At 44.1% G+C, this 24,570-nt stretch overlaps 1 protein-coding gene across 1 annotated transcript; it reads left to right on the top strand.

Annotated features, from left to right (window-relative positions):
• Positions 1 to 8,169: 8,169 nt before the first annotated feature.
• cdk17 (cyclin dependent kinase 17) lies at positions 8,170 to 24,423 on the top strand. Its single transcript, XM_079294138.1, has 16 exons — positions 8,170 to 8,299; positions 10,400 to 10,564; positions 15,588 to 15,721; positions 18,731 to 18,856; positions 19,748 to 19,804; positions 19,913 to 20,027; positions 20,167 to 20,261; positions 20,563 to 20,625; positions 21,057 to 21,180; positions 21,379 to 21,499; positions 21,730 to 21,827; positions 21,939 to 22,044; positions 22,294 to 22,336; positions 23,058 to 23,148; positions 23,248 to 23,325; positions 23,980 to 24,423. Exons 1-16 carry the CDS (start codon positions 8,173 to 8,175, stop codon positions 24,018 to 24,020), a joined length of 1,584 nt encoding a protein of 527 aa, XP_079150264.1. The 5' UTR covers positions 8,170 to 8,172; the 3' UTR covers positions 24,021 to 24,423.
• The last annotated feature ends 147 nt before the right edge of the window (positions 24,424 to 24,570 follow it).

Here is a 24,570-nt window from a genome sequence, read left to right as displayed (position 1 = left end):
GAGGAGAAGGAGGGTGTCGATTCCACAAACACAATGGCCATTGTGTATGCGTACTGTAGCAGCAGCTGATCATTGCGGCTGGAGGAGCACAGGGAGGGTTAACAGCAGGTGCTTCATGATTTCCTGACTAAATATTTTTTACTGCCATGAAGAAAAGATCCTTTTAGGTTTTTTTTTTCCGGCAAGTTTGTATGGCAACAACCTTGGACCTGTAGCACATCATCTAGCTACGCACACAGCTAGTGACGGCAAATCGCTTGTTTAAACAGACAGAAGCTACAGTGAGGCGAACAGGGCAGTGTGAACATCATTCGTGTGCAATAAAACCGCCTCTCGTACGTAGCGGTCAGCGCCAGATGACAACCACTTTCACTACACAAACAACACGGTGACTGTGAAGTCGGGCAGCAGCATGATCTCACAACAAACAGCCAACAGTCACGTTACAGCCTCCGAAATCAACCGTGTCCCAGCTAGCTGTTTCAAAGCCAAACAACCAAAGTCAATTGGTCGAGAGCAAAACCATCCTCGTCAACTTTTGAGGAAAGTTATAGTTTTTGGTCGAGTTCGACAGATGGTGGGTTTTCAAAGGCAGATATATTGACGATAGTTTTGGGGAAAAGCCGATGGCGGATTGATTGGCTGATACAAAGAGCTGGTAGTGTTGTTGTTTTACCAACCCTATCGCCAGAATCATGCGTGGAATGTTTGTCGTGGTGCATGGAATTGCTTTCTGTCTGTCGAAATAATAAATGTATGCCATTTCATTTAAAGTCCGTCATGCATTTTTGCATCCCTCGGCCACGATCAGGACCCAGTTCCACTGATAGCGATAGTTCACTTTGAAGCTGTAGTGGGGACAGCACAACGAGCTGTAAACAACATATCTCTCCCATCTCTCCCATTAAACCCCAGGATCTGTGTTCTTCTCCTTGTTGTTTTCTTCCCGGGTTCTGCATCATCTTTTTGTTTATGTCCGTGGTCGATCGTTTGTACTCTTTTGATAGGTTGAGTGATGTACAGGAGACAGCAGCTCACTCAAATGAGATACTATTTGTCAGAGACATGTGATTCATTTCCATGTCACTGATTTAGCCAAATTTGACAATTTGATGTGAGTTCATTGCTCTGGTGAAAACAGGAAACAGTTTCTGCCACTTCAAATGTTGTTTGGCTTCTATACCATCCGCTTTCTGCCACTTGTCTGGGTTGCGGTGGCAGCAGGCTTTGCGAGGTAGCCTCACTCCCAATCTATCATTTTTCGTAAATTGCCATGTCCTCAGACTTGGTTTTTAGCCATGCATGCGATGGCAATGTGTTGCAACGATTGCCATGACATGTAGTACAGACATTACTGGTTATCAGAAGATGCGCCTTCATGACTTAAATGATCCCATAATGACATTCCCATCTGCTTCAACACACACAGGTATGCTAACATGCAAAACTAAGATGGTAGACACGGGGAACATTATACAGCGTCTGCTAAACCCCGGCATTGTTAGCATTAGCATTGTCATGACAGACGTGGGGCCCTTTTTTTCGACCGAAAAGTTCCAGGAACTATGCACCCAAAGAAACTGAACGAGGGACCTTTTTGTGTACTCATGTTTGCGTTTCCAGATCCGCGAAGATTAGGCAAACATAAATCCACGGCGGATTAACAAACCGCAGCATTTAAAAATGCAGTTTTCACACATGGGGAAAAGAATAACATCCTGTTGTTCCTCGTGGTTACTGCTGACTCGGATGTAGATTAATTGCGTTGCAGAACAGATTGCGGACCATTTAGATTAGCAGCGGTGACAGTGGAGAGGTTCCACCGAACACGCGGAAGTTTTGGGATGGAGCAATAATTTGTTGACCAATAAGACTCAAAGTTGTCTCACTTCTCTTTAAATACCTCCTGCACTCCCTTGTTCCTCTTCCCGCATCTCTTTTTCACCCAAGTGATATTCTTCATTCATTGGCCATCGGTAACGTCTATTTTTAATATTAACATTGTCGCCTTTTGTGCTCACACAGACAGGCAGAGGGTTATTTCAGCTCGCCCCTCTGGCTCAGTCACGCTGAAGCTCTTTTTATTTTCTTTTTTTTTTTAGTTTCTCTCAACCAAAACAAAGGGTCTTTCAGTGGAAAGCACCCACTGCACCGGGCTAGCAGCACTGGTGCTCAGTGTGTGTGTGTGTCTGTGTGTGTGTCCTCAGAGCTGCACAAACGCATGCTTGTGACTGTACCCGGCAGGGTTCAGCTGAAATGGGCGCTCGGAGGCTGATGGGAGCCCTAGTAAGTTTGATAATGAGGCTGAAGATATTGTTGGTTGATACACGAAACACATCATCTAAACACTAGAAATTTGGGAAATATTCATTCACTGGATGGTTGCAATCTCCTATTGGATTCAAAGCTGGCAAACCTACAGAGCGAAGATGGAATCAGCAGAACGTAGAGTCTTTGTCCACAGTTTGGTTTATTTTGGCGGGCGTCACAGTTGTGGTAGTGAATGATATCGGATGCAAGGATTCGTGCACCCCGTGGGCTTTGGCGAGGTGACACTGTGGCTCCTGGTCTTTGAAGTCTTTGCAGTGGTGTACATCATGTAGGACAGACAGCAGTGCTTTGGTTGTAATGTATACCTTCACTCTGAGGGAAACTCCCTCGTCCGTGTGATCTGTATATGATTGCAGTGCCTGAGGCGGCGCAAACATTATATTCACCTGTGATCCTAGAACCAGACATTTTGTAAACAAGGGGGGGGGGGGTCAAAAGTAAGCACCTGACTGAGTTCAGATTTCACCTTCTAGCTTTTTTTGTTTTTCATCTGAACCTCTCTGATTAACACGTCTGTCGCTGCTTTTAACAAAAGTGTGATTTCCGTTGTGTGGCGAATGCCGTTCACAGATAAAGGACGCTTGACAATTGTATAATAGAACAGTTTGCCAAAGAAAACAAATGTCGTAAAGCCAATTCCTTATTATATAACAGCGAAGACGCAGAGGATGTTTGGGCGTGGAGCCGAGCTGATGAGTCAAACAAGGTTCGAAACGGTTTAAAAAGTAACGCTGCCAAAGGTTGGAGGATGATTCCAGATCTTTTTGTTGCCTTCGCGACGAGTCAAAGGATAAGGCTGTTGTTGCTCTGTTTATTTTTATTGTCAACATATCCTATCGATGGACCAAAGTGAACGATGCATTTGTTTGCCCGTCAATACCTTCTGGCTTTCCTTCTATGCCTGTGGCTCACAGACCAAGCTGATTCTTTCCTACAGAGGGCTTGAAACACAACAAACGGGTCAGTTCTGGACAGATGTTGCTCAAACAGTAGGGGTGGGGGAAAAAATCGATACAGAATAGTATCGCGATATTTTGCGTGGCGATATTGTATCGATACATAGACGCCAAGTATCGATCTTTTATTATATAAACTATTAAAAAATAAAAATAAAAAAAACCTTTTTTTGAAAAATCAAATAAATTACTTTTTCAGTCCACTAGATGGTGCTGAGTTGTTTTCTGGTGAGGTCAGCAAAGGTCCCGGGTCAGCGTGATTGGTAGGAAGTTGGTCAAAACAAAGACATCTGGCCTCACAACGGGGTTAAACCTGCCAACAGTAGCCGGCTCATGGGGAGAGTGCAGCGCATCACTGCCTCTCTGCCTTCGACGTCCACGCATCACAAGTTATACTGAGTTATATAACTCTTATATCCTACTTATATAAGTTATAGTTCATATACTGAGTCCACACGTTTGCATTCAGTTAAGTTGGACGATGTAGTAATACAAACAGTTCAGTTTGTCAGGTTCATGCAACATTGATGACATTGTTGGTCAGTCTGTCTGCTTGACAATCATATTCTGCTGAAAACTTTATCTTATTAGATAAAACATGTTGACACAGTTTTCCTTTGGGGACATAATTTGAAGTTGAAAAAAGTAATAAATTGCAAAATATGTTATCGCAATACTCCGAATATCGCAGTATCGTGATAATATCGCAGTATCGTGATAATATCGCAGTATCGTGATAATATCGCAGTATCGTGATAATATCGCAGTATCGTGATAATATCGCAGTATCGTGATAATATCGTATCGCGGGACCTCTGGTGATTCCCACCCCTATCAAACAGGAGTAAATAGTGCATCTGTTAGGAACTATTCTCAGGACTATTCACGGGTGAATGCGCATTTGACGCGTTAGTGAGTGTTTGAAGCAGCAGGACGTGCGATTGGCCTAAAAACAAACTACGATGTCCATGTTCGTTGCAATGGAGGAACGTGTCGCTCAATGGTTGCAATGGTTCGGCTCATTGATGTGTTTTTAATAGTTTCTATCCAACAATGGACCTCTGTGGCCCAGAGAAACCAGCTACTCTGGCTTTTAGCGAGAAAGATCTAATGTGCCATGGAGAAATGAGTTTTTCTCCACACAAGCAACACTTGTTCGCAAGATCAGTTCATTATGGATTTTATTCTTCTCTTCGGATTTGCAGCATTATGTATTTCAACTTTGAAACATGTAATGTAAGGAAGACCGAGGCAAATTTTCAGGTAGAGGATTGTTTGAGAAACTCCCACTTCATTAAGCTTACACTGCAATAATGTTGTGGGTACACCCATAGTGTGTGTGTGTGTGTGTGTGTGTGTGTGCGTGTGCGCGCGTGTGTGTGCGTGTGTGTGCGCGCGTGCGTGGGCAGGATTAGCAGCAATATTTAAACCACATTTTAACGTCTCTATCTGTTGTTCTATCCGTTTTTAGGAAGTGGCGACTGTTCAGCCTTCCTCTCAACTCTCCCTCTGTTCTTTGTTTTGTTTGTTCCCCCTCCGTCCTTTTTTGGAACTGACAGAAGTATGGAAGAGAAAGTTGTGCCAGTGTTTGTGCATGCTTAGACTACTGTGATCAGACATTTCAAAAGATATTTAAGAATCTCTTGTCCTAACTGAGGAACTGAAACATTTGGGATTTTATTTTAGGCAATAAAGAGATTTGGGTAATGCACTCAACGATCCATTGAACTAGGGAGCGAACAGCTGATGAGGGGTCTGCATTTGAGGACCACAGACACTTGATGCTTGGTTAGATTTTGGGAGCACACTCTCACATCCTTGATGACATTATATCAAAAAGTGTGGGAGAAGTGCTGATCCTGAGGGATGGGCATTTTAAGTAATATAAATATTTGAGTATTTGACCCAATGAAAAGCTGCAGTATGCTGGTCATCAGGACTGTCTGTAGGACACCGGTTTGGGGAGCTCTTACTTGCCGACTAATTCAATCTTGAAAACATACATTCAATGAGTAATTACAAAGGGAACATGAGCTTTATGGCCGACTGGATCTGTGGAACACACACTTGGTTGGCCAACTTAAAATGTTAATGCTTTTAATTCCCAAATCTGCTATTAACACAAAAACTAGCCACTGACACCAAACCTCATACAGAGTTGACTCCTCTCTCTCGCTCTCTCTTTCTCTCAGCAGCACTGTACATGCCTGCAGTCACACTGGTGATTTCATGGCTCTTAACCAAACACAAAGACTCCATTATGGCTCTTTTCTCTGAAATAAACTCACTTGCTTTCTCCTATTCCTTTTCTCCCTCCTCGTCCTCGTTGTCTTCTTCCTCTTCCGCCTCCCACTCATCCTCTTCACACTCACCCACATCTCTGAGATTGGATGTAAAGCAACGTCTTCTATTTCATTCTGTATTTGAGTTGGGATAGAAGAGAGGAAAATAGGAAAAAGGAGGGAATGAGAAAGGAAGGAGGGCAAGGACTAGAGGTGGGAAGGTGTGTGTGTCTGTGTGTGTCTGTGTGTGTGTGTGTGTGTGTGTGTAATCATTAGCTCAGTAATTAGGCCTCGTCGCCTGTTGTCTCCCCCCTCGCTCACCCTTTGAAGTTCCTCCCCTGGACTACCCACAAGCCCTCAAGAGGCTCCAGGAGGGGGTGGGAGTTTTCAGGAATGTGGGTCAAAAAATGTGTGTGTGTGAAAGAGAATTTCTGGAGGTGATGATGATGAAAGAGAGAATAAGGGTCTCGGTTCTCCCTCCATGTCTCTCTGTCGACGGCAGATTGCCTGGGCTGCTTTTCATGTTGGATTCCCTACACACATGCACACACGCACATACAAGCATCATTCATGTGTGCCAGATGCTGTAATCTCAACACACGCACACACACACTGACACACACACACACATGTCACATGAGTCTCTTTGTTTTGGTTTGCAGCGGCGATGGAACCCGGCTCTGTTGCACTCCTCTGTACGGGAGACAAAGAGCACTTATCTCACACGCGGCGAGTGTGTGGGTGTGTATGGGGGAGAGAAAGTGTGTGTGTGTGTGTGTGCGCATTTGTCTCAGAGGGTTTCTTCAATGCAGTCATATTATTTTTGCATAGAGATTTATACGAGCAGGATTGTCAGCCTCATTAGCTGGAGTGTTATATCCCCTTTTCCCCCATTTCCGGACTGTGTGTGTGGGTGTGTGTGGGTGTGTGTGGGTGTGTGTGTGTCACGTCATCATCAGATCTGAATGCCGATGGGGCCAGCATGACACACTTCCCCTCCAAAATTGGGCTAATCACACACCACATGGGTTCCTGGCCAGTAGATAGAGATGTTTTTTTAAAAATCCATAAAAAAATGTTACTGCCAGTCGGGTTGGGTCTGAGATTCGAGTGTGTTATTGTATGCTGTTGTTCAATCTTTCCATTATTCGTCGTACTTTTGTGACTCCTCATCCAATTCATCTTTTATAGCCAGCTGCCCCTGGTTCCCCTGTCTCACACATGCAGCCGTGCACCTTCCCAGTGAGTCTCCTCCGCATCAATTAGTTTAGCTGCACAAGGTGTCAGCTGTGTGTCCAACCAATGGCTTTGTTGAAATAAATCAGATTAATATGAGTAAGAATAAAAGTCCGAATATAATCAGTCATAAGATTTTAATGATGTCTAACCCCTGTTAGTCTAACATACTACAGACTGGTATTCAACTTAATGTGACTGACTGCTGTAGATACAAAGTCCTGAACAGGCAATATAAAGAACCCGGTTAAAAAGTGGATGCCTACATTGCAATTCCTATTCATGAAATGAAATCTTTATTCCTCTTCCGGTAGCCTGTTGGCCTTTTTAATTAGACCGACTGAGAGGGAATTCAGGTCGTGTCCTCTCCGCACACGCACACACACGCAAACCTACAAGCGCTCGCCTTTACCTCATAAGCGTGTGTGTTGTAGTCTCACAGGATCTGATGAACAGGCCGTGGTTGTGTGTTACTCTGAGGTTGCGGGCATACGACGTCCCAACACTGATTGATGAAGAGTCCCTCGCCACGCAGTGCCATGAAGACAAATTGCCGAAGTGTGTGTGTGTGTGAGCAGATGGTGTCTGAGTACGAGGGGCGCTAACAACCTTGAGCGAGGCTGAGAGAGAGCGAGAGACGGCAGGGGTCAGTTTGTTCTGGTCCGAGGGTCGGGGCGGAATGGGCGGGGCATTTCTGCTGCTGCTTCCTCACTGCCTTTCCTCCACTCACACAGGGTGCCCGGTCCTCACGCACGCACACACACACACACACACACACGCACGCACACACGGGGCGTTGACACGGCAACACAATGAGCAGGGACTGGCTTGAGGCAAATGGAGCAAGGTGTTTCCTGTGACCTGGACGACTGCTGCGTAAACGCAGACACACTCGTCTGGCACAACACTCGCATGCGCGCGTGTGTGTGTGTGTGTGTGTGTGTGTGTGTGTGTTGGGGGGGGGGGGGGGGGTCTGATAACTGATTTGACTCTCTCCTTCAATTAGAGTTGATTCATTTCTCATCGTATAAAATGTGTGTGCAAGTGGAAACAGCTGTATTCAAGTCTGTGATATTCATCCTTTATTCATGCTTTGTTCATGCTTTATTCATGTGCAGAGTGAATGCATATTGGATTAAAAGCAGCTTTACGTTATTCATGAGCTGAGATATTTTGGTTTGTACGGAGGCTTCTGGAATCCCCCCAGGCTGTGTGTACACACACACACACACACACACACACACACACACACACACCAATAACAACAAGACAGTCCCCTAAATGTTGCGTGCATCAGTCCATTTCGACTGAACTAAGGCTGACTGGGTGTTTCTGTGTGTATCCCACAGGCCGCACACTGCCCTGCTATGGAGAAGATGAAGAGGATTAAGAAGCGCCTGTCGTTAACACTCCGCTCCAGTCAGACCATCGACGAGTCTCTGTCTGAGCTGGCTGAGCAGATGACCATCGAGGACGGAGGCACCAAGGACAATGGTAAAAATTCACCCTGTTCTTTAAAAAACACATCTGGGAATTTAAAAAATGCAAGTTTTTACAGATGGATTCTGGTCTATAATCAGCAGTGACTGGAAGTTTTTCTGAGCTGTGCTTTTAGCTAGAGGACCTCACTTACTGTTAACTACTGCATACCATCATCATCATCTTTTTACTGTAGAAAACACAACAGCCTTTGACTGTGTGGGGACATAAAATGCGGTTGACAAATGTGTTTGAAGGGGAAAAAAACAAATCTGGGGAAAATCTGTCAAAAATACTTAAGTTGCAGTTCATGCTAAAAAAAGTGGTTGAGAATCAGGTCAGATTTTTCATCTTCATCGTCATATAAATGTCTGTCAGCAGGCATGGAAAATCACACACTCACAGAGAGCTTTCAGTGTCTTGGTAGCTCTTAGGGTTGTTTAAATTATGAAGCACAGAAGTTTACAGCGTGTGTGTCAGTAACAGCTGGAATGGACTCCCAGTGAGTAGCTCTCTATCAAGTTATCTAACGGGAGCAAAAGCAGGGCAGCTACTCGCACACACGCACACGCAGATAGAGCAGCTCAGCAAGTGAAAAGCTAGTGTGCGTGTGTGTGTGTGTGTGTGTGTGTGTGTGTGTGTGTATAGTGAGCAACACACTGGCAAGTACACTTTCCTTGACATCTCTTAGTTACATAACTTTCTGCCTGTTTTAGCGCCAGGAAGCTTGATGGTGTGATAGACACGTGAAAGTGATTGGCTGCCACTTGTGATTGACAGCTGCCACAATACAAGGACTCACGCGTCCGTCATTTACAGAACGCTTCCCATTTCAGTAATCTGGCTCCGTATCCAGACAGATACATGCAGCTGTAGGAGAAGCTTCAGTTCCTGGCTTAAATAAAACTAACTACAGATATTCAGCAGTAATAGATGTCAAAGGTCAGAATCACCCTGTCTTACAAAGTGCAGAGGAGACTATGAAGGTACTCTGTAATCTCTCTCATCAAACCCACACTTTCATTAATTTATTGTTAATTGTTCAGCACGGGATTTATAAATGACCCAGTGACTCCTAAATTGAAATATGAGACGTATCATATTTTACCATCAGTTGCTGAAAAGCTTTCTATAATTCATGCTCAACTTGTAATTCTGCTACGACTGACAAGCACCCGAGGGCAGCATCCTGTTAGAATGTGAGCTTGACTTGTGGGAACACGGCACAGTCCGTCGCGGCAGAGTTTAAAAGGTTGGCTGAACGAAAAGAAAGTTGGCAGGAGCAGCAAGATAAAGCCACAAGTTGCGAGAGACTCATGGCCTCTCTAATGCAGGTCAGAACGGGGCCAGTTAAGACCTTTTCGTGAGGGTGCAGCAGCTGGACTCTGACAGCCTCGCGCCCCGCAGGGAGAACACTGGGTCCGAATGTTTGCTTACAGGGTTTCCTTGCAGGCTGTGATTGGACATTTGATCGCTTATCGGGGCCCGTGAGTGAGGCTACTATTTTGTCCTCATTGGTGGAGTAACATAATTGCCCCTTTGGCTCTCAGTTTTCCAGTACTGCTCGTGTCGTGCAAAATGATGTGAAGCTACAGCCAGCAGGCGGTTAGCTTAGCTTGCCAAAAGATAACAAAATCCACCTGTTTGCACCTGTAACTGTGTGTTCGTGGCAGAAAGAGAACTCTCGGCAACAAAGTGAATATTTTCAGAAATGTTTCACAAAACTGCTCAATTGCCTTGTGAGCAGAACAGTTTGTGTAACATCTGGTTCTGCCCATATCGAGCCAGTTACTCAAACCTAACGTGCTGCTGCATTACATAACTTTGCAGACTATTTGATGTCTGTTTTCATCTATTTATACACATTTCTCTAATTTAGGCTGATGTTTGGTATTTTTGGAACCGCCGGGTCTTAGACTTTAAATGTCAAATAAAGTCGTGAAGGTTTAAAGAAAGCTTGGCTTTGAAATGAAGAGCCCACTGCAGTGGGTTGAGGAAGATGAGAGATGATATGTAGTTTCACCATGTTTGTGTCTGATGTGGGTTATTGAAGACAATTGTGATGCTGCAAAGCCTCCGTTGATTTATGGCTGTTGTTGTTCTGTTGTGTTTCAGAGCCCTTCATGAGGAACGGCCGCCCCCCCACCTCACACAGCATGCACTCCTTCCTGCACCAGTACACCAGCTCCTTCAAGAAGCCCCCACTCCGCCGGCCGCACAGCGTCATCGGCGGCACCCTGGGGTCCTTCATGGCAATGCCACGCAACGGCAGTCGTCTAGGTGAGACACACATACACAAACACATGTTCACACACTCGCACGCAAGGAAGGAAGTGAGTAGTGTGAGTGCAGATGGCATCCGGGAACAGACAGAAAACGTGACATGGCCCTGACATTTTCCATCCTGCTTCTTAATACTCGAGAGCACACTCCTGGCCAGAGTGACTGGGTGTCTCACCACTATCGAGCGGTGGCAGCGAGTCTCGGACCAAAGGGTGACGAGATGATTCAGGGGACAGCGTGAAACGGAGGAACAGTGTGTTGTGGGTATCATCATCTACCAGCTGCTAAATGTTCAGTCACGCAAGCCTGGCAGGATCTGGAGGGACAAACGCTTTGAAAAGCAGCTGGTCTTCATTATCTTTCTCGCATGAGGACATTTCGTGTGGCCAAATGTTAACTTTATCGGTTTGTGCTCCAGACCTACAGATCAAGACCGATCTGTTGCGGCTTCAGTTAGAGCTCTGAGTTCGCTTATTGCAGAGGTTCTCCTCTTCATATTTGGGTGTCACGGCTTCTTTACCCACCACTGATTGGTTATGGTGAGGTCAAGAAACCGTTAGTCGACTCACGTGACGTCACATTGTGCACAGATATTCATGGTTCCCAGAAGATGAATCCCACTGACATTAATGATCTCCTGACTTTTCCTCTAGTGCCACCAGAAGGTTGACATTCTACACTTATCCAGAGAATTATCACTGAACATAGATAGGGAACATTTATAGCTGTTAAACATCAGCGTGTTAGCATAATGATGTTAGCATTTAGCTGTGCCTAAGTACAACTGCTGTAGACTCTTAGTCTTGCTATTAATCATGTTCAAATTGAAGTATTTTCAGATTTTTCTGTTACGATATCCCTTTAAGAATACTGACAGGCATTCCTTCCAGATTCATTATTGATTTCACAGCCTGTGTGATCAGCTACACTCCACTGTACCACACAGATGCTGCCTTAAACAAACATTGTTTAACACTGTTTTGACTGTTTTATTTGCACCTGGACAGGCAGCAATAATCAGCATCTGTGCAAACAGTCTGTTGGACTCAATGTTAGAGGATTTACCACTTTGAGTTACTGGAATAATGTTGATTATTTCAGTAAATACGTGGACCCTGATTGATGCTTGTCGAAGCAGATTGTTTTGGCCGGGCGATACACGAGAGGACCTGTTGAGTCTCGCACTGGACCCTGGCCTAGATAGAGGGACTTGGATCTAAAAACAGGACAGTGAAGTAGGACATTGATGAACCACATACTGCTGCTCCACTCTGTGTGGTTCTTAGCAAAGCTGCTAAAGACAGTAAAGAGTAGGTAGGAAGAGAGATCACAAAGGCAGACAGAGTACAAAAGACTATCAAGAAAGAAAGGAAGGATATGTGGAGGACAGAAAGAGCAAAAGTGGGTGGAAAATCAATTCCTTCAAGGTTTTTGGAAGAAGTGAGGCAAGAGAAGATAAGAGACGTACAAAAGAACAACAATGTAGGAAGATTATAAAACAGCCTTCAGGGTTTTTGAAGAGCAGATATCAGCTGTGTCTGTCGGAAGGCGATGGGATGATGGGAGACGGTGAAAATATTATTGTGAGGGAAAGAATTTGGGAGTTTTTTTTGGAGGAGATGACGGGATAAAATAGCTGGAGATAATGGAGAGGCGTGTGAAAGGAAAAGGAGGCTGAAAGGAAAAGAAAGTAGGACGGATGAGATCATTTGCACAGGTAGCGAAGGAATGTGTTGAAGCAACGGCGGCAGTCAGATCGGCTGCCGCAAGAGAGAAAACAAGTTAGGAGCGATGGAGAAATGTGTCGAGTGAAAGGGAAAGAAAGGCGGGAATGGGAAGTGAAAGAAATTGCTGAGGTTTTTGACGTCGGGCAAGAAGCGTGAACACCAGAGACAGAGAAGTGACAGAAAAAGGGAACAGAGACCATTTGGTTTTTCCTTCCTGAGTTTGAGGTGAAGGTCTTCATCAAACATCTCGCTTTAAATGCTCCTTCTTGTTCCTTTACTCCCTTGCAAATATCAATAATGATGCGCGGACAAAAAGTGATGAATGTAACTGCAGTCTTGTTTTGCAGATGCATTTTTGATGAGCGATCGTAGTTAGCAGCACGAGCTTCCGTGACAAATGCATCGTGGAATGGTTCACAGTAAGAAGCCGCGCGGTGTTTTGCCAGTTCTTTTGGTGAGAAGCAGGAGAAATGTTTCAATGGCAGTAACGTACTTCAGCTTTCTGGCAGCAGAAGAAGAAAACAGTGAGGCGAGGCTGATATCAGTGCAATAGAATCATATATTTGCATCATGTCCTGTGAATCCCACATGTGGTCATTTGAGCCCTGGGTGGGAATGGCGGACCCCGCCTCTAACAATGAAAACTCCTGTATAGAGACCGAATTACAGAATGTAAATATATTGGCGACCATAAATAGTGTAAATATCTTGACTTCATTTTTATAATTAAATCCGAAATAAATGATTTCATTGTTTTCCCAATTAAGAACCGGCCGGTAGGGGCAGCGAGGGATCAGCAACTGCCTCAGTAGCAAAAGGCCTTTACGGCGATCGACTCCGCTAAAAACAAAACTTGACGCAGTCTGTCGCTGGACTCATTTTGGCTGAAACAAACTGACATCCATAGAAAAGTTTGATCTGGAGTATTTGCTGATTACGTACGTATCCAACCAGTATGTTATGATCCACTACAGTTATGCTCGACACAAGATGAATATATCCCCATTTTTATATAGCCGCCATCTTGACTGTAAGGGACCGTGAGCGACGATTGAGTGAGACTCAGCTCTTCTTTGTTTGGGAGGGGAGAGGGCGACACACCTGGAAGAGCTCTGCACTCTTTCTAATTCTTTGCATCTCCCTCACCTTTTCCTATATCATGTCTTACTATTGTATTTAGCAAGACAGGCGGGATATTTCTTCTTGCCTTCTCTATCGTGGTGAATTCCACAGGCAGTTTATTTTGGGCTTTATTGGGCAAAAACTATAATAACCCTTCAGCATCTTGTAATTCAATTAGACTTCTGCGCCTCCTGTTGGGTCTGTTATTAGGCTTTAGAAAATATAGCCTATGACAGGAGACCTTGACCAAATCACAGGTCATTTCAGAAAGAGGGTGTTCCTATTGGCTGGTCTACAAATGCAAAGCGTGTGCAGGTCCCTTCAGGGAAAGCCTCACTCAACGCAGGAAAATTTGCTACCACAGCATTGGCATCAGCTACCTACACTACAAAGCAACCCCAAAAAAAGGAAGGAGGACTCATCCAAAAGGAAGTGACAATATGACACCAAACATAAACTGCCTACCCCAGCTGTAGAGACCTCCTGTACAATATCAAGTTCTCCCACTCTAGCCAAAGTTCAGACGGCGCCGCAGCAAGACAAACCTTACTTCAACCATCCGTGGAAAACAGAGTGACACGCGGAGTAGAGTTGAACGGGTCAGCCCCGAGAGGAAAATCCTGAAAACGTCTTGGGTTCTAAAAGTGGATCAGTATTTCCTTTAATCTGAGGAGACTTTGTCTTGTTTTTTTCACCAGATGACCACAGACAGGTTCACATTCTGGGGCAAAGTGTTCTTCTGGGTTGTGGCCAAACTGCAGAGTACAGAAATAGGACTTTACAGCATGAAGGGAAGTTTGTTAATAAGACGTGCGAATAGAGGAATAGCTTTGTGAAGGTGCAGAAACACAATAATTCTCTCCTAAAATCTAGACTAAGAAGGATAATTAATTATCTCCGGTGTGATATTTAGGGAGTTAATCAGGTTTATCGTGTTTGAAATAATTGGAACACTTGATCTACATAAATACATCTCATTTCTCTGCTGTGCTTTCACGTTAGATGACAGACTGCGTGGTTGGAGGCGCTGACATGCTGATGACAGAGAGCTGCTCAACCATGGCTACTCATTAACTGTGTGTGTGTGGGGGGGGGGGGGGGGGGTTGCATGTGGTTTGTGCATCAGTGTATTTGCTCCTGCTGTACTCTGGTAGTAGTGGTAGTTTTATTGCCCCGGTGGAAGTGGTGCTGGTTAGAGAGCTTAATATTTGGCCTCTGGGGTTACAAGGGTGTGAGAGGGGGATGAGAGAGAGAGAGAGAGCGATGGGTAGAGAGACAGACAGACAGACAGACGGCGCATTTCATAACTTCTTCACAGGTTGCTGTGCTGTTTGAGGGCCAGTCGAAAGCTAATATTTCTGTTCAGTCTCTCCAAAGTATTCAATTTATATACGCCTACAAGTACTGCTGCTTTCACTATAACTAACTATAAGCATTACCTAAACCAATTCAATATGGAAGCCAAACATGTTCCCAAGTTAACTTTTATTGAAATAACATGATTATCAACAGAATAATATACTAGTAGACTTCTTCTTATTTGCCTGACGAGGACCACCAGTGTTTCTTATACTTCCCCGTCTGTCCATCTTGTCCTCAACTTGTCTTTCTGCTCTCTGGATCAATCTTGCTAACACAAGTCTTGCTGGCCTTGCACAATGTGGGCACTCTCAATTCTCTGGCGTTCCCAAATGCCATTTTCCACGGAAGACACAGTTTGACTCGTCAAAGCAGGACAACCACAGGTGGAACGAATGACATTAACGACGCCTCTGCTTCAGCAATTCATCATGTTTGTGACTAATATTAATAAGTAAATAATAATAAAATAGCAACTTAACAGTAATGATAGCTCTGTTGTCTATCCTGGTCAAAATTGATTTAAAGAGTCCAGATTAGACTTCCTAAAGTCAACAAATACAGTGTTCATCAAATCAAGTGGTTGAGCAGTTATTCAGCTGTTGGATTAGTTGATTGTTAAAGTGTCAACGTGATATCGATCAAACTGCAACCCATCTGTCGTAGTAGACGGACTGGACCGGGTCAGGTTTATAACAAACGGACCACTTTAGTCCCATTCATTGCCACTTTGTACCCTGTTGAAAAAAAGACCAACACCATGTGTTTCTATTTGTCTTTTTAAGTGTTGTATTGTTCTCATTCTGTGTCAGATATTGTGCACGAGAACCTGAAGATGGGCTCCGACGGGGAGAGCGACCAGGCATCGGGAACGTCTTCAGACGAGGTGCAGTCTCCGACCGGCGTCTGTCTGAGGAACCGCATCCACCGGCGGATCTCCATGGAGGTGAGTCACACGCACATGCACACAGTAACTGGGCAAAAAAAAAAAGGCTGACATGGCAGCGTTCCACGCGTCACCCCCTCTCCGTCTGCTCTGCTCACCACCTCCTCCTCTCCCCCTAAGCCTCATGGGAGATCTGATGAGGGGGGGGGGGGGCTCCTAATGAGCTCTTGGTGTCCAAGAATCATGATATTGATGGCAGTCCCGCTCCACGAGGGCCACAGCAGCGGCTGGTAAAGAGATGCAGTGTGATGGTCTGTGCTGTAAACCACAGTGATTCTTCTGTACGTCGGCCGTCTCTGTGCGGCTCTAGAGCATGCTGGGAGAGGAGTCTCCTTTGTTCCTCTTCTATAGATAGTGAACTCAAAACTAAACATCAACAAGCTCATTTTTCAAACATCATTTTTATTATATGCGAAAAAATACCGTTGCAATACGCAAACAAATATTTGTAACACTTAGTAGAGTCCTACCCGAAACAGGGCACAAGACTCCTTCCCCTCCAGTCATTTCCATGTGTCGTTCATATTTTCTGGATGCAGACACGCCCCTTTTCCACCCAAAAGCTGTTTCATCAACGTTTTCACCCTTTCACCAAGCTTTTTAAACACAGGGTACCTCAGACACAGTAACATGTACGAGCTCAGCAAATGAAATATGAACAGGATGAATGGTAGGAAAAAAACAAACCATGATTATCAGGGGACTCGTTTGCCTGCAAGTTTGTCATTTTACAGTGTTTTTTGTCTGAATTCACTGAGACACTCTTGCTGCAGGCCACCACTAATTTATCCGGCATCTGTTCCATTGTTTCACACCAGCTGTTATAAAAGCTTTAAAAGGTGGTGAACCAATTATTTTTGCAGATTAAATGATGCTACATTTTGGTTATGCTGTGGACTCGCTCCACATTGAATGCAGACGTTCCAAATATATCATCTCCATCTTTATAAATGTTGAAACCCTGAGGGAGCTTTCATCCGAAGAGGACGAGCGTCTCAGCCTGGAGGCCTCCTGCCCCCTGCTGGCAGAGGAGCGAATGTGACAAAATCAACCTTGGAAACATCCTTCTGTCTCACACACACACACACACCCACACACACACCGCAACCTATTTTTCGCTTGCTTTGAGTGTTTTTCACATCTGTAGGTGCACAAAACAAGAGGAGCTCAAGTATCTGGTGATAATAGGTCGACCTGGTACACACACACACACACACACAAGCTCTGTTACATGAGCGGAAGTGCGCTGCTCTTCTTGTGGTTCTTGAGGTTTTAATTAAGCCGTATTGTTTCAGTCAGGAGGTTGAGGTCACAGAGTACGCTGCTAATCGACAGCAGTGTTGTCCCTCCACTCGTTGTCACCGCAGAACATTTTATTTTATATTTAAAGGAGACGCAGTTAGGCTTCCTCAATCATAAAATACTGCACCTCAAACCTACAGCACAACATTGATGTACAATCCCAATGAAAGGGTGAGGCAGCTGAATATCATATGGAGAATTCAGTCAATACTAATCTGTTACCAACTTGGGGGGCTTAATATAGTGTTTTAAGACATTATATTACCATTATATTAGGCAATGTGTAATGCGGTGTGTAATTTTAGAAAGGGGCGGTGTCCTAAATCTCTGTGTACACTATGACAGGTGCAGGACTACCAGCACAAGTTTGATCCTGTCCATTTTCTTCAATATGCACAGATTAATGTGAGCCTTGTATATTAGTTATCAGTTATCAGTTAGTTGTAAAACTTGCAAACCGGTGATCGGGTTAATATTCTATTAATTGTTCAGCCCTAATGCTCTGTTGTGTTAACCTCTATGTGTACGTGGGAATAATCATTTTTAGTGCAACTAAGTGCACATTTGCTTCTATTTGCATGTAAAATCAACACAGGCTTTGGAATGACCCAGCACGGATCGCATCCACATAACTAATTTAGTATGCAAGTAAGACATAAAACAATCATTATTTTCCATAAATCTGTCCATAAGTTCAGTCTGATCAACAGGCCAACACCCAAAGATATCAAATTTGATATGTTGCAAATCAGAGCTATGCGGCAGATGTTCATGTTTGAGAAGCTGGGCCAAGAGAATTTATGGATTCTTTTGTTGACAACTTCAACAATGAAAGGATTATTTGTTGGCAGTTCATTTTCTCTTGACCGACGAGTGATTCATTATTTCAACACTATATGCAAGTGCTGGCATTTGCAACAATGTTTTTTAAACGAGGCTGACAAAGTGGTTACCAAAACAACATAAATAGTTAAAAATGTAATAAAAATGATGAGTTAATAGCAATGGATGAAATGCTTGGCGGACAGACAGTCTGTTGTGGACTGACATTGAATGATGACTTTTAAAGACACCAGTTAACACCAGAGGGAAAGCAAGACTGAGTCGCATTATGTAAACACTTCCCCTCCTCGAGACACCGATCCGCTCTCCATAATTGGAGCTTCTACTTGAACTCCCGCTTGTCATAATACATGACTGTATGTCTCGCTGTATTTTTACTCCACTCGCCCTCGTTTTTTTTTATCCTCACATCACTCTGCATCGTGTCAGTCAGTCGCGATCAGATGTGCTCTTATTTAATCCTGAAATAGATATGATCAGTCATCCACAACAATAAGACATGAGCTCAGTGATGTTGACGGTGACAGCCTGCGCTGTGAAGACCAGCTTTAAAGAGGGATGAACATCTGTGTGTGTGTGTGTTTTATCCTTGCCTTGTTCGCTCGCTGTTCTGCTTGCAGGTGTGTGTTTTCACACACCTGCAAGCTAATAACCATCCTTTCATGTGGTTGCCTCACAGTGAGTGCTGAGTATGAGTAGCTTGAATTTGCCTTTTAAATATTCAGCTTCTCTTACAAAAGTGCAAAACTCCTTGCCCAAAGCTAACCCAGATACAGGAATGTCAAATCACAAGCTCAGTTACAAAGCCAAACATTTAAACAATATTTTTTTTGTTTGTGTGTGTGTTTGTGTTTGTGTTTTTAGGACCTCAACAAGCGCCTGTCGCTGCCGGCCGACATCCGAATTCCCGACGGTTACCTGGAGAAGCTGCAGCTCACCAGCCCGCAGTTTGACCAGCCGCTCAGCCGTCGCTCCCGGAGAGCTTCGCTGGTCAGTGTGTGTGTGTGTGTGTGTGTGTTTTATTGCTCTGCAGCGCAGGCTCCCTCTGTGCAAGTCACCATGGCAACTGGCCCGCTGTGAGACCGGGATGGATTAATAGGGAGTCAGAAGTGCTCACCTCCTGCCTTTAGCCCGTCAAATTAGATCATCGTCCTCGGCTGTGGTGTGATTATGCAGCTTTGTTGCAGACTGTCGGCGACATTACAGGTTTATGTATGTCAGAAGTTGGCCTACAGTGAAACATAAGCTTAAAGAAGTTATTGTTGGTGCCAAACGGATACTGTTTTTGATTCTTGAAGTAAGAAATGCTGCTTTTATTGCCCCTTTAGTGCTTTGATATGTTGTTGTTCTACTTTTGGCCAATTCGGTCCTGCCAGCTGAAGAGGATGCTCGTACTTAGATACTGAGGAAGACGTAACAACCTGATGATTCTCAGCAAACTCTGATGTTATAAGGAGTGTATTTTTTTCCTATTGTTTCGAAGTGAATTTATGGATGTTTATTCATGAAGGACATGTGTGTGTGTGTATCATACCTTATGATTCCGAGAAGGAAGTTGGGCGCTGAGTGTATTAACTACTCTCACTGTTTGAAAACGTCCGATGTAAACCATCGACTGTGCTCGTCATGTTTGATGTCGGTCAGAAACAAAGACTCAATATACAGAGCAATCCATCACAGAAGAGACACAAATGAAACCGAGTACCACACTCCTGCGTTATGTTTTGAGTTTATATGAAGATGCATCTAAAGTTTCGTGGAAGCTTCACTTCCCGAATGAAAAGATCCTGTAAGTGTGTTGAAATGAGCTTTATTCTGCAGAATCCAAAATGGGACTTTAACCTGTGCCTAAAGTGACTTTGTCCTCTGTCTCTTCCTCAGTCGGAGATTGGTTTTGGCAAGTTGGAGACGTACATTAAGCTGGACAAACTGGGAGAGGTGAGGAACTCCTGCAATCCCATCCGATGCTATTAATGAAGGCATCATGTTTCACAGCTCACGCAAAGTCCGTAATATTAAACCAGCGTTGTTGTGTGTTGCGTTCAGGGAACCTACGCCACAGTATTTAAAGGGCGCAGCAAGCTGACGGACAACCTGGTGGCACTGAAGGAGATCCGGCTGGAGCACGAGGAGGGAGCACCATGCACCGCCATCAGAGAAGGTAATCGCCTTTTGTCTCCTCCATTTTACACCTTTCACCAACAAAAATGCATATTCATAGCATTTGTCTGTGAAATACTTTTTGAATTGGAGTCAATTAAAAAGTGTGACCTCGGGTCTGTCTTTGTCTCTGTCTGTAGTGTCGTTGCTGAAGGACCTCAAACACGCCAACATCGTGACGCTTCACGACATCGTCCACACTGAAAAGAGCCTCACGCTCGTCTTCGAGTATCTGGTAAGACTTCCTTACCTTTCTCTTTTGCCAATCCTCTCCGGTTCATTTATCCCTCCACATCACTAAACTCAATGAAAGGGAAAACCGTACACCATTTATATGGATGTCCAATCAGTGTAGATGCTATATGTAGTCAATTGGAGCTACTGTGCCGGCGGTGCCTTAAGAAGACTTTAATGCACCACCCGGATGCGTGAAATAGGAGATTGAGTCTGAAAGACGAGGTGAAACGTATGTGGAAAGAGATCTCTGGGTGTCATTGGATCTACTTCCTGTCTGACGGTGTCATTTCTCCCTGTAGGATAAGGACCTGAAGCAGTACATGGATGACTGTGGAAACATAATGAGCATGCACAATGTGAAGGTGAGGTTACTGATCTTTTTATTCTGCGCTCTTTACTTGCTGTAATGGTGTTGTCGCTTGCTATTGTGTCTGGGCGGAACCAAATGTTCAATACGAAGTTGCAGTCACGGCCCTGTGACAAAATAATTCCATGAATTAAATTTAGGGAGTAAAAGTCTTTTTTTGCACATTTCAGTTTGCATTTACATCCCATCTGAGGAATTGAAAATCAGACAAATTAGACTAATAAAGGATGAAAAGGTGCTGGCTGTATGGGACATTTTAATCCCACCAGTTGTGTTCCTTGATTCTCTTTTGAGTGAGATAGACAATCAAATATCCACCAAGAATCCTATTGCCTCTTATACCTAGTAAAAAGTAAAGGAACATTTCGAACTCTGCAACGACGAACCTTTGGGTTTCACATCACGTTTATCCACACATCTCTCCAGGTCTTCCTGTTCCAGATTTTGCGAGGGCTGTCGTATTGTCATAAGAGGAAAGTTCTCCACAGGGACCTGAAGCCCCAGAACCTCCTCATCAACGAGAAGGGAGAACTCAAACTGGCTGATTTCGGTAAGCGGAACTACAGGCAGCAGCTGTTTCCTTCAAGGCAGTGGAGAATGGTTTCCTGTTGTCCTCGCAGTAAACTCGCAAATTTAAGCTTGGAAATTGTGTGAGAATGCATTTGAGTATTTTCAGGTCTGCTCTTCACAGATGCATTGCTTCTCTCATGTGTAAACAATGCGTCTTGTGTCTTTTACGGGCTGACAGGGCTGGCGAGGGCCAAGTCTGTCCCGACTAAAACCTACTCCAACGAGGTGGTGACTCTTTGGTACCGGCCTCCGGATGTTCTACTGGGATCCTCTGAGTACTCAACGCAGATCGACATGTGGTACGAGCCCCACGAGAACCCCGCTGCTCCCACGACTAACACTCAGTGAAAGCAGGACTTGTCCATGAATCAGTGTTGATCACAGAGAAATAACTCTTGATATTCAGTCAATAATTTGAGCCATTCATCAAGTAGAAATACAAAACATTTTGAATCAACAGCATCTGAACATATACTAACTCATAATAACAATTTTAAAAAGGTAATCAACCGTGCGTGTGTCTCTGCAGGGGTGTTGGCTGCATATTCTACGAGATGGCTGCAGGTCGGCCGCTGTTCCCCGGCTCCACCGTGGAGGACGAGCTCCACCTCATCTTCAGGTTACTGGGTGAGTGGCTGCCGCCGCCAGGCCAGCAAACCCAAAAGTCTCACGGCACATGTTTAACCAAACCCGGCAAAACACCGCATGTCTTGAGTGGCTGTTATTCTCTGACTTCAGGCACGCCGACGGAGGATAACTGGCCGGGGATCTCCTCCATCGAAGAGTTTAAATCCTACAACTTCCCCAAATACAAGCCGCAGCCGTTACTCAACCACGCTCCCAGGTACGGTGGTCTACCTTTCCGAGCATGCACGATCTTGTGTGTGTGCATTTTGTCTGTGTTTTATGCATCCATGGCATCCTTCGCATGTATACAATAATAGTGTGTTTTCATGTGCATGTGTGCCGCGGGCAGGAAATCCTGTGGAACATTTTAGAGACCACTTCCTTCCTCCCATGAGCCCCCACGTTCCTGTCCAGCCCGTGTTGCAGGCAGACAGTAAACCGTTGCTCCTCCTTTTGTCTCCTCTAGGCTGGACGGCGAAGGCATCGAGCTGCTGCTGGCTTTCCTCAGAGTGAGCCTTTACTTCCTGCATAATACCCAGAATGCAAAGCTCATTTCACACCTCTTTCTCATTTGTCATTTTCTCATCTTGAAGCACATATTAAGCTAACCGATCTATCTTTAACTTGTAAACTGTTAATTATTAACACAATATGCTTTCTATTTCTCAGAATTGAGTTACTTACTGAGTATAAATATTGCACTGGTATTCTAAGTTTTATTTCTCGTGTCCTTTTAAAATTTTAAATTTATCAACAAAAAGATCAGCACAAACAATCATTCTTATCATTATTACAGAAATGATTAGTTGTAGTATTCGTCATTTTGCTGCACCAAACTTGTAATTGCGTGATTGATTCTTAAAGTGCATGAATGTTCATTGTTGTCAATTAACTCGCTCTCTGAGCTTTCAGCCACATCTCACAGTCTTGTCACATGACCATGATGTGAACTTTGGGTCACATTACAAGAAACGGAGGCAATAATTCATCACAACAAATACTTCAAACAGCACAACCCTTTAACATTATAATCCTCTCTCTCTCTCATCATTTGATTTGATTTTGGGAATGAATTCCTTCAGTACCATTTGTAGACAGCAGGGGGCAAAGCACTATCAGTGTTCTCCCATACACAGTGTTTCCGGTGGACATTACTCTGGGTTCCTCTTTCTTATGTGCTTCAGTTTATCCGAGTGAATCACTGATTGTTTCCTGTTTCTGTCTCCGCAGTACGAATCTAAGAAGAGGATTTCAGCTGAAGAGGCAATGAAACATTCCCACTTCAGGCAGCTCGGGATGAAAATTCACACACTGCCTGAGAGTGAGTGCTGCAATCTGCCTTTCTCTGTGCTTTCTTACTGCATTTCTTTTCTTCTTCCCTGCTACTCGCTGTGGACTGAAGCTCTCCTCTGTGTTGCAGGTGTATCAATATTCACATTAAAAGAAGTGCAGCTGCAGAGGGACCCTGGTTACAGGAACTCCTCGTACCCAGAGTCAGGTGGGTGGGGAACACTTCCACATGCTTCAGCATTTAACCTTGTTAGATCATCAGACCAAGAAGTAAACTGTTCTCACTTAATGTCATCATGTGGCTATCATCAGAAAGCAGGCCAAATGAGACTGACGGACACTGACCGGCTTGTAAGGGATTGTCTTATTTGATTATGGCAGTTAAAGATACTCCAGTGATGAGGTATTATACTTCCATGAAGTTGGGGGATTCACCAGAGACGAGGGGGAGTCACAATAACACCAATAGTCCTGAAGCAGAAGTGAAGTTTAAATTTCCCGTCATGCAACTGGAATTGCATCTTTAATTGGACCCCCACCCCTACGTCTTAAATGTCCATTTCTTGCAAACCACATCTCCAGTGTGTAATTTAGAATTTCCATCAAAACATTTCAAGCCAAAACCCAGATGACATCATGGTTTTTATTTTATTTCAAACTCTTTTATTATGTTTTCACAGGCTGCGTAGGGTTCCTTATTATTATTATTATTATTATTATTATTATTATTATTATTATTATAAGTAAACTGAGCGTGTAACATCGGCGATGCCCCTTAAATGACGGCTACGTATATCATTATTAATGTAAAGCAAAGGCAGTATGGGTATTGTATTTCTTTGGCTTTTTCCTTTCTCTCCAGGTAACGGCAAGATCAACAGGAGGCAGAGCATGCTATTCTGATGTCTGATGAAGAGGATGGTCGACTGTCCAACTTCATCATCAATTCCCACCAACCTCTCGCATGAGCCCACCTCCCCTTGGAGTCCCCCCCCCCCCTTTGTACCTGCACACACACACAAACACGCACACACACCCCTCTGAGCCTGTGACTCTGGGTTGAATCTATTTGGAGACTGTGTTTATTTATTGGGGGGGTTGAGGTTGAATTATTTGCTGCTAAACTACTACTGTCTGTATTTAACACACCGCGTGTGTGTGTGTGTGAGTGCGTGTGTGTCGGGGTGTGTACATGATGTGAACTCGAGACGCCATGCACAGTTGAGCAGTCAGAAAGGTTACTATTGTTTTACTCCTGACGACGATTCTCCGGCTTCGTTTGAGTTAGAATTCCACTGATGTTGATGTCGACGCTGTGATCCAAGTTGTTGTTGTTGTTGTCGTGCTTGGAGACCAAATGCTTCAGTTTCTTTTTTATAAATATGTATCTATATATATATATATATATATATATATATATATATATATATAGATAGATAGATAGATAGATAGA

The sequence above is a fragment of the Melanostigma gelatinosum genome (genome assembly GCF_949748355.1).
Source record: "Melanostigma gelatinosum genome assembly, chromosome: 22".
Lineage (NCBI taxonomy): Eukaryota > Metazoa > Chordata > Actinopteri > Perciformes > Zoarcidae > Melanostigma > Melanostigma gelatinosum.
This window is presented reverse-complemented; position numbering and strand designations above follow the sequence as displayed.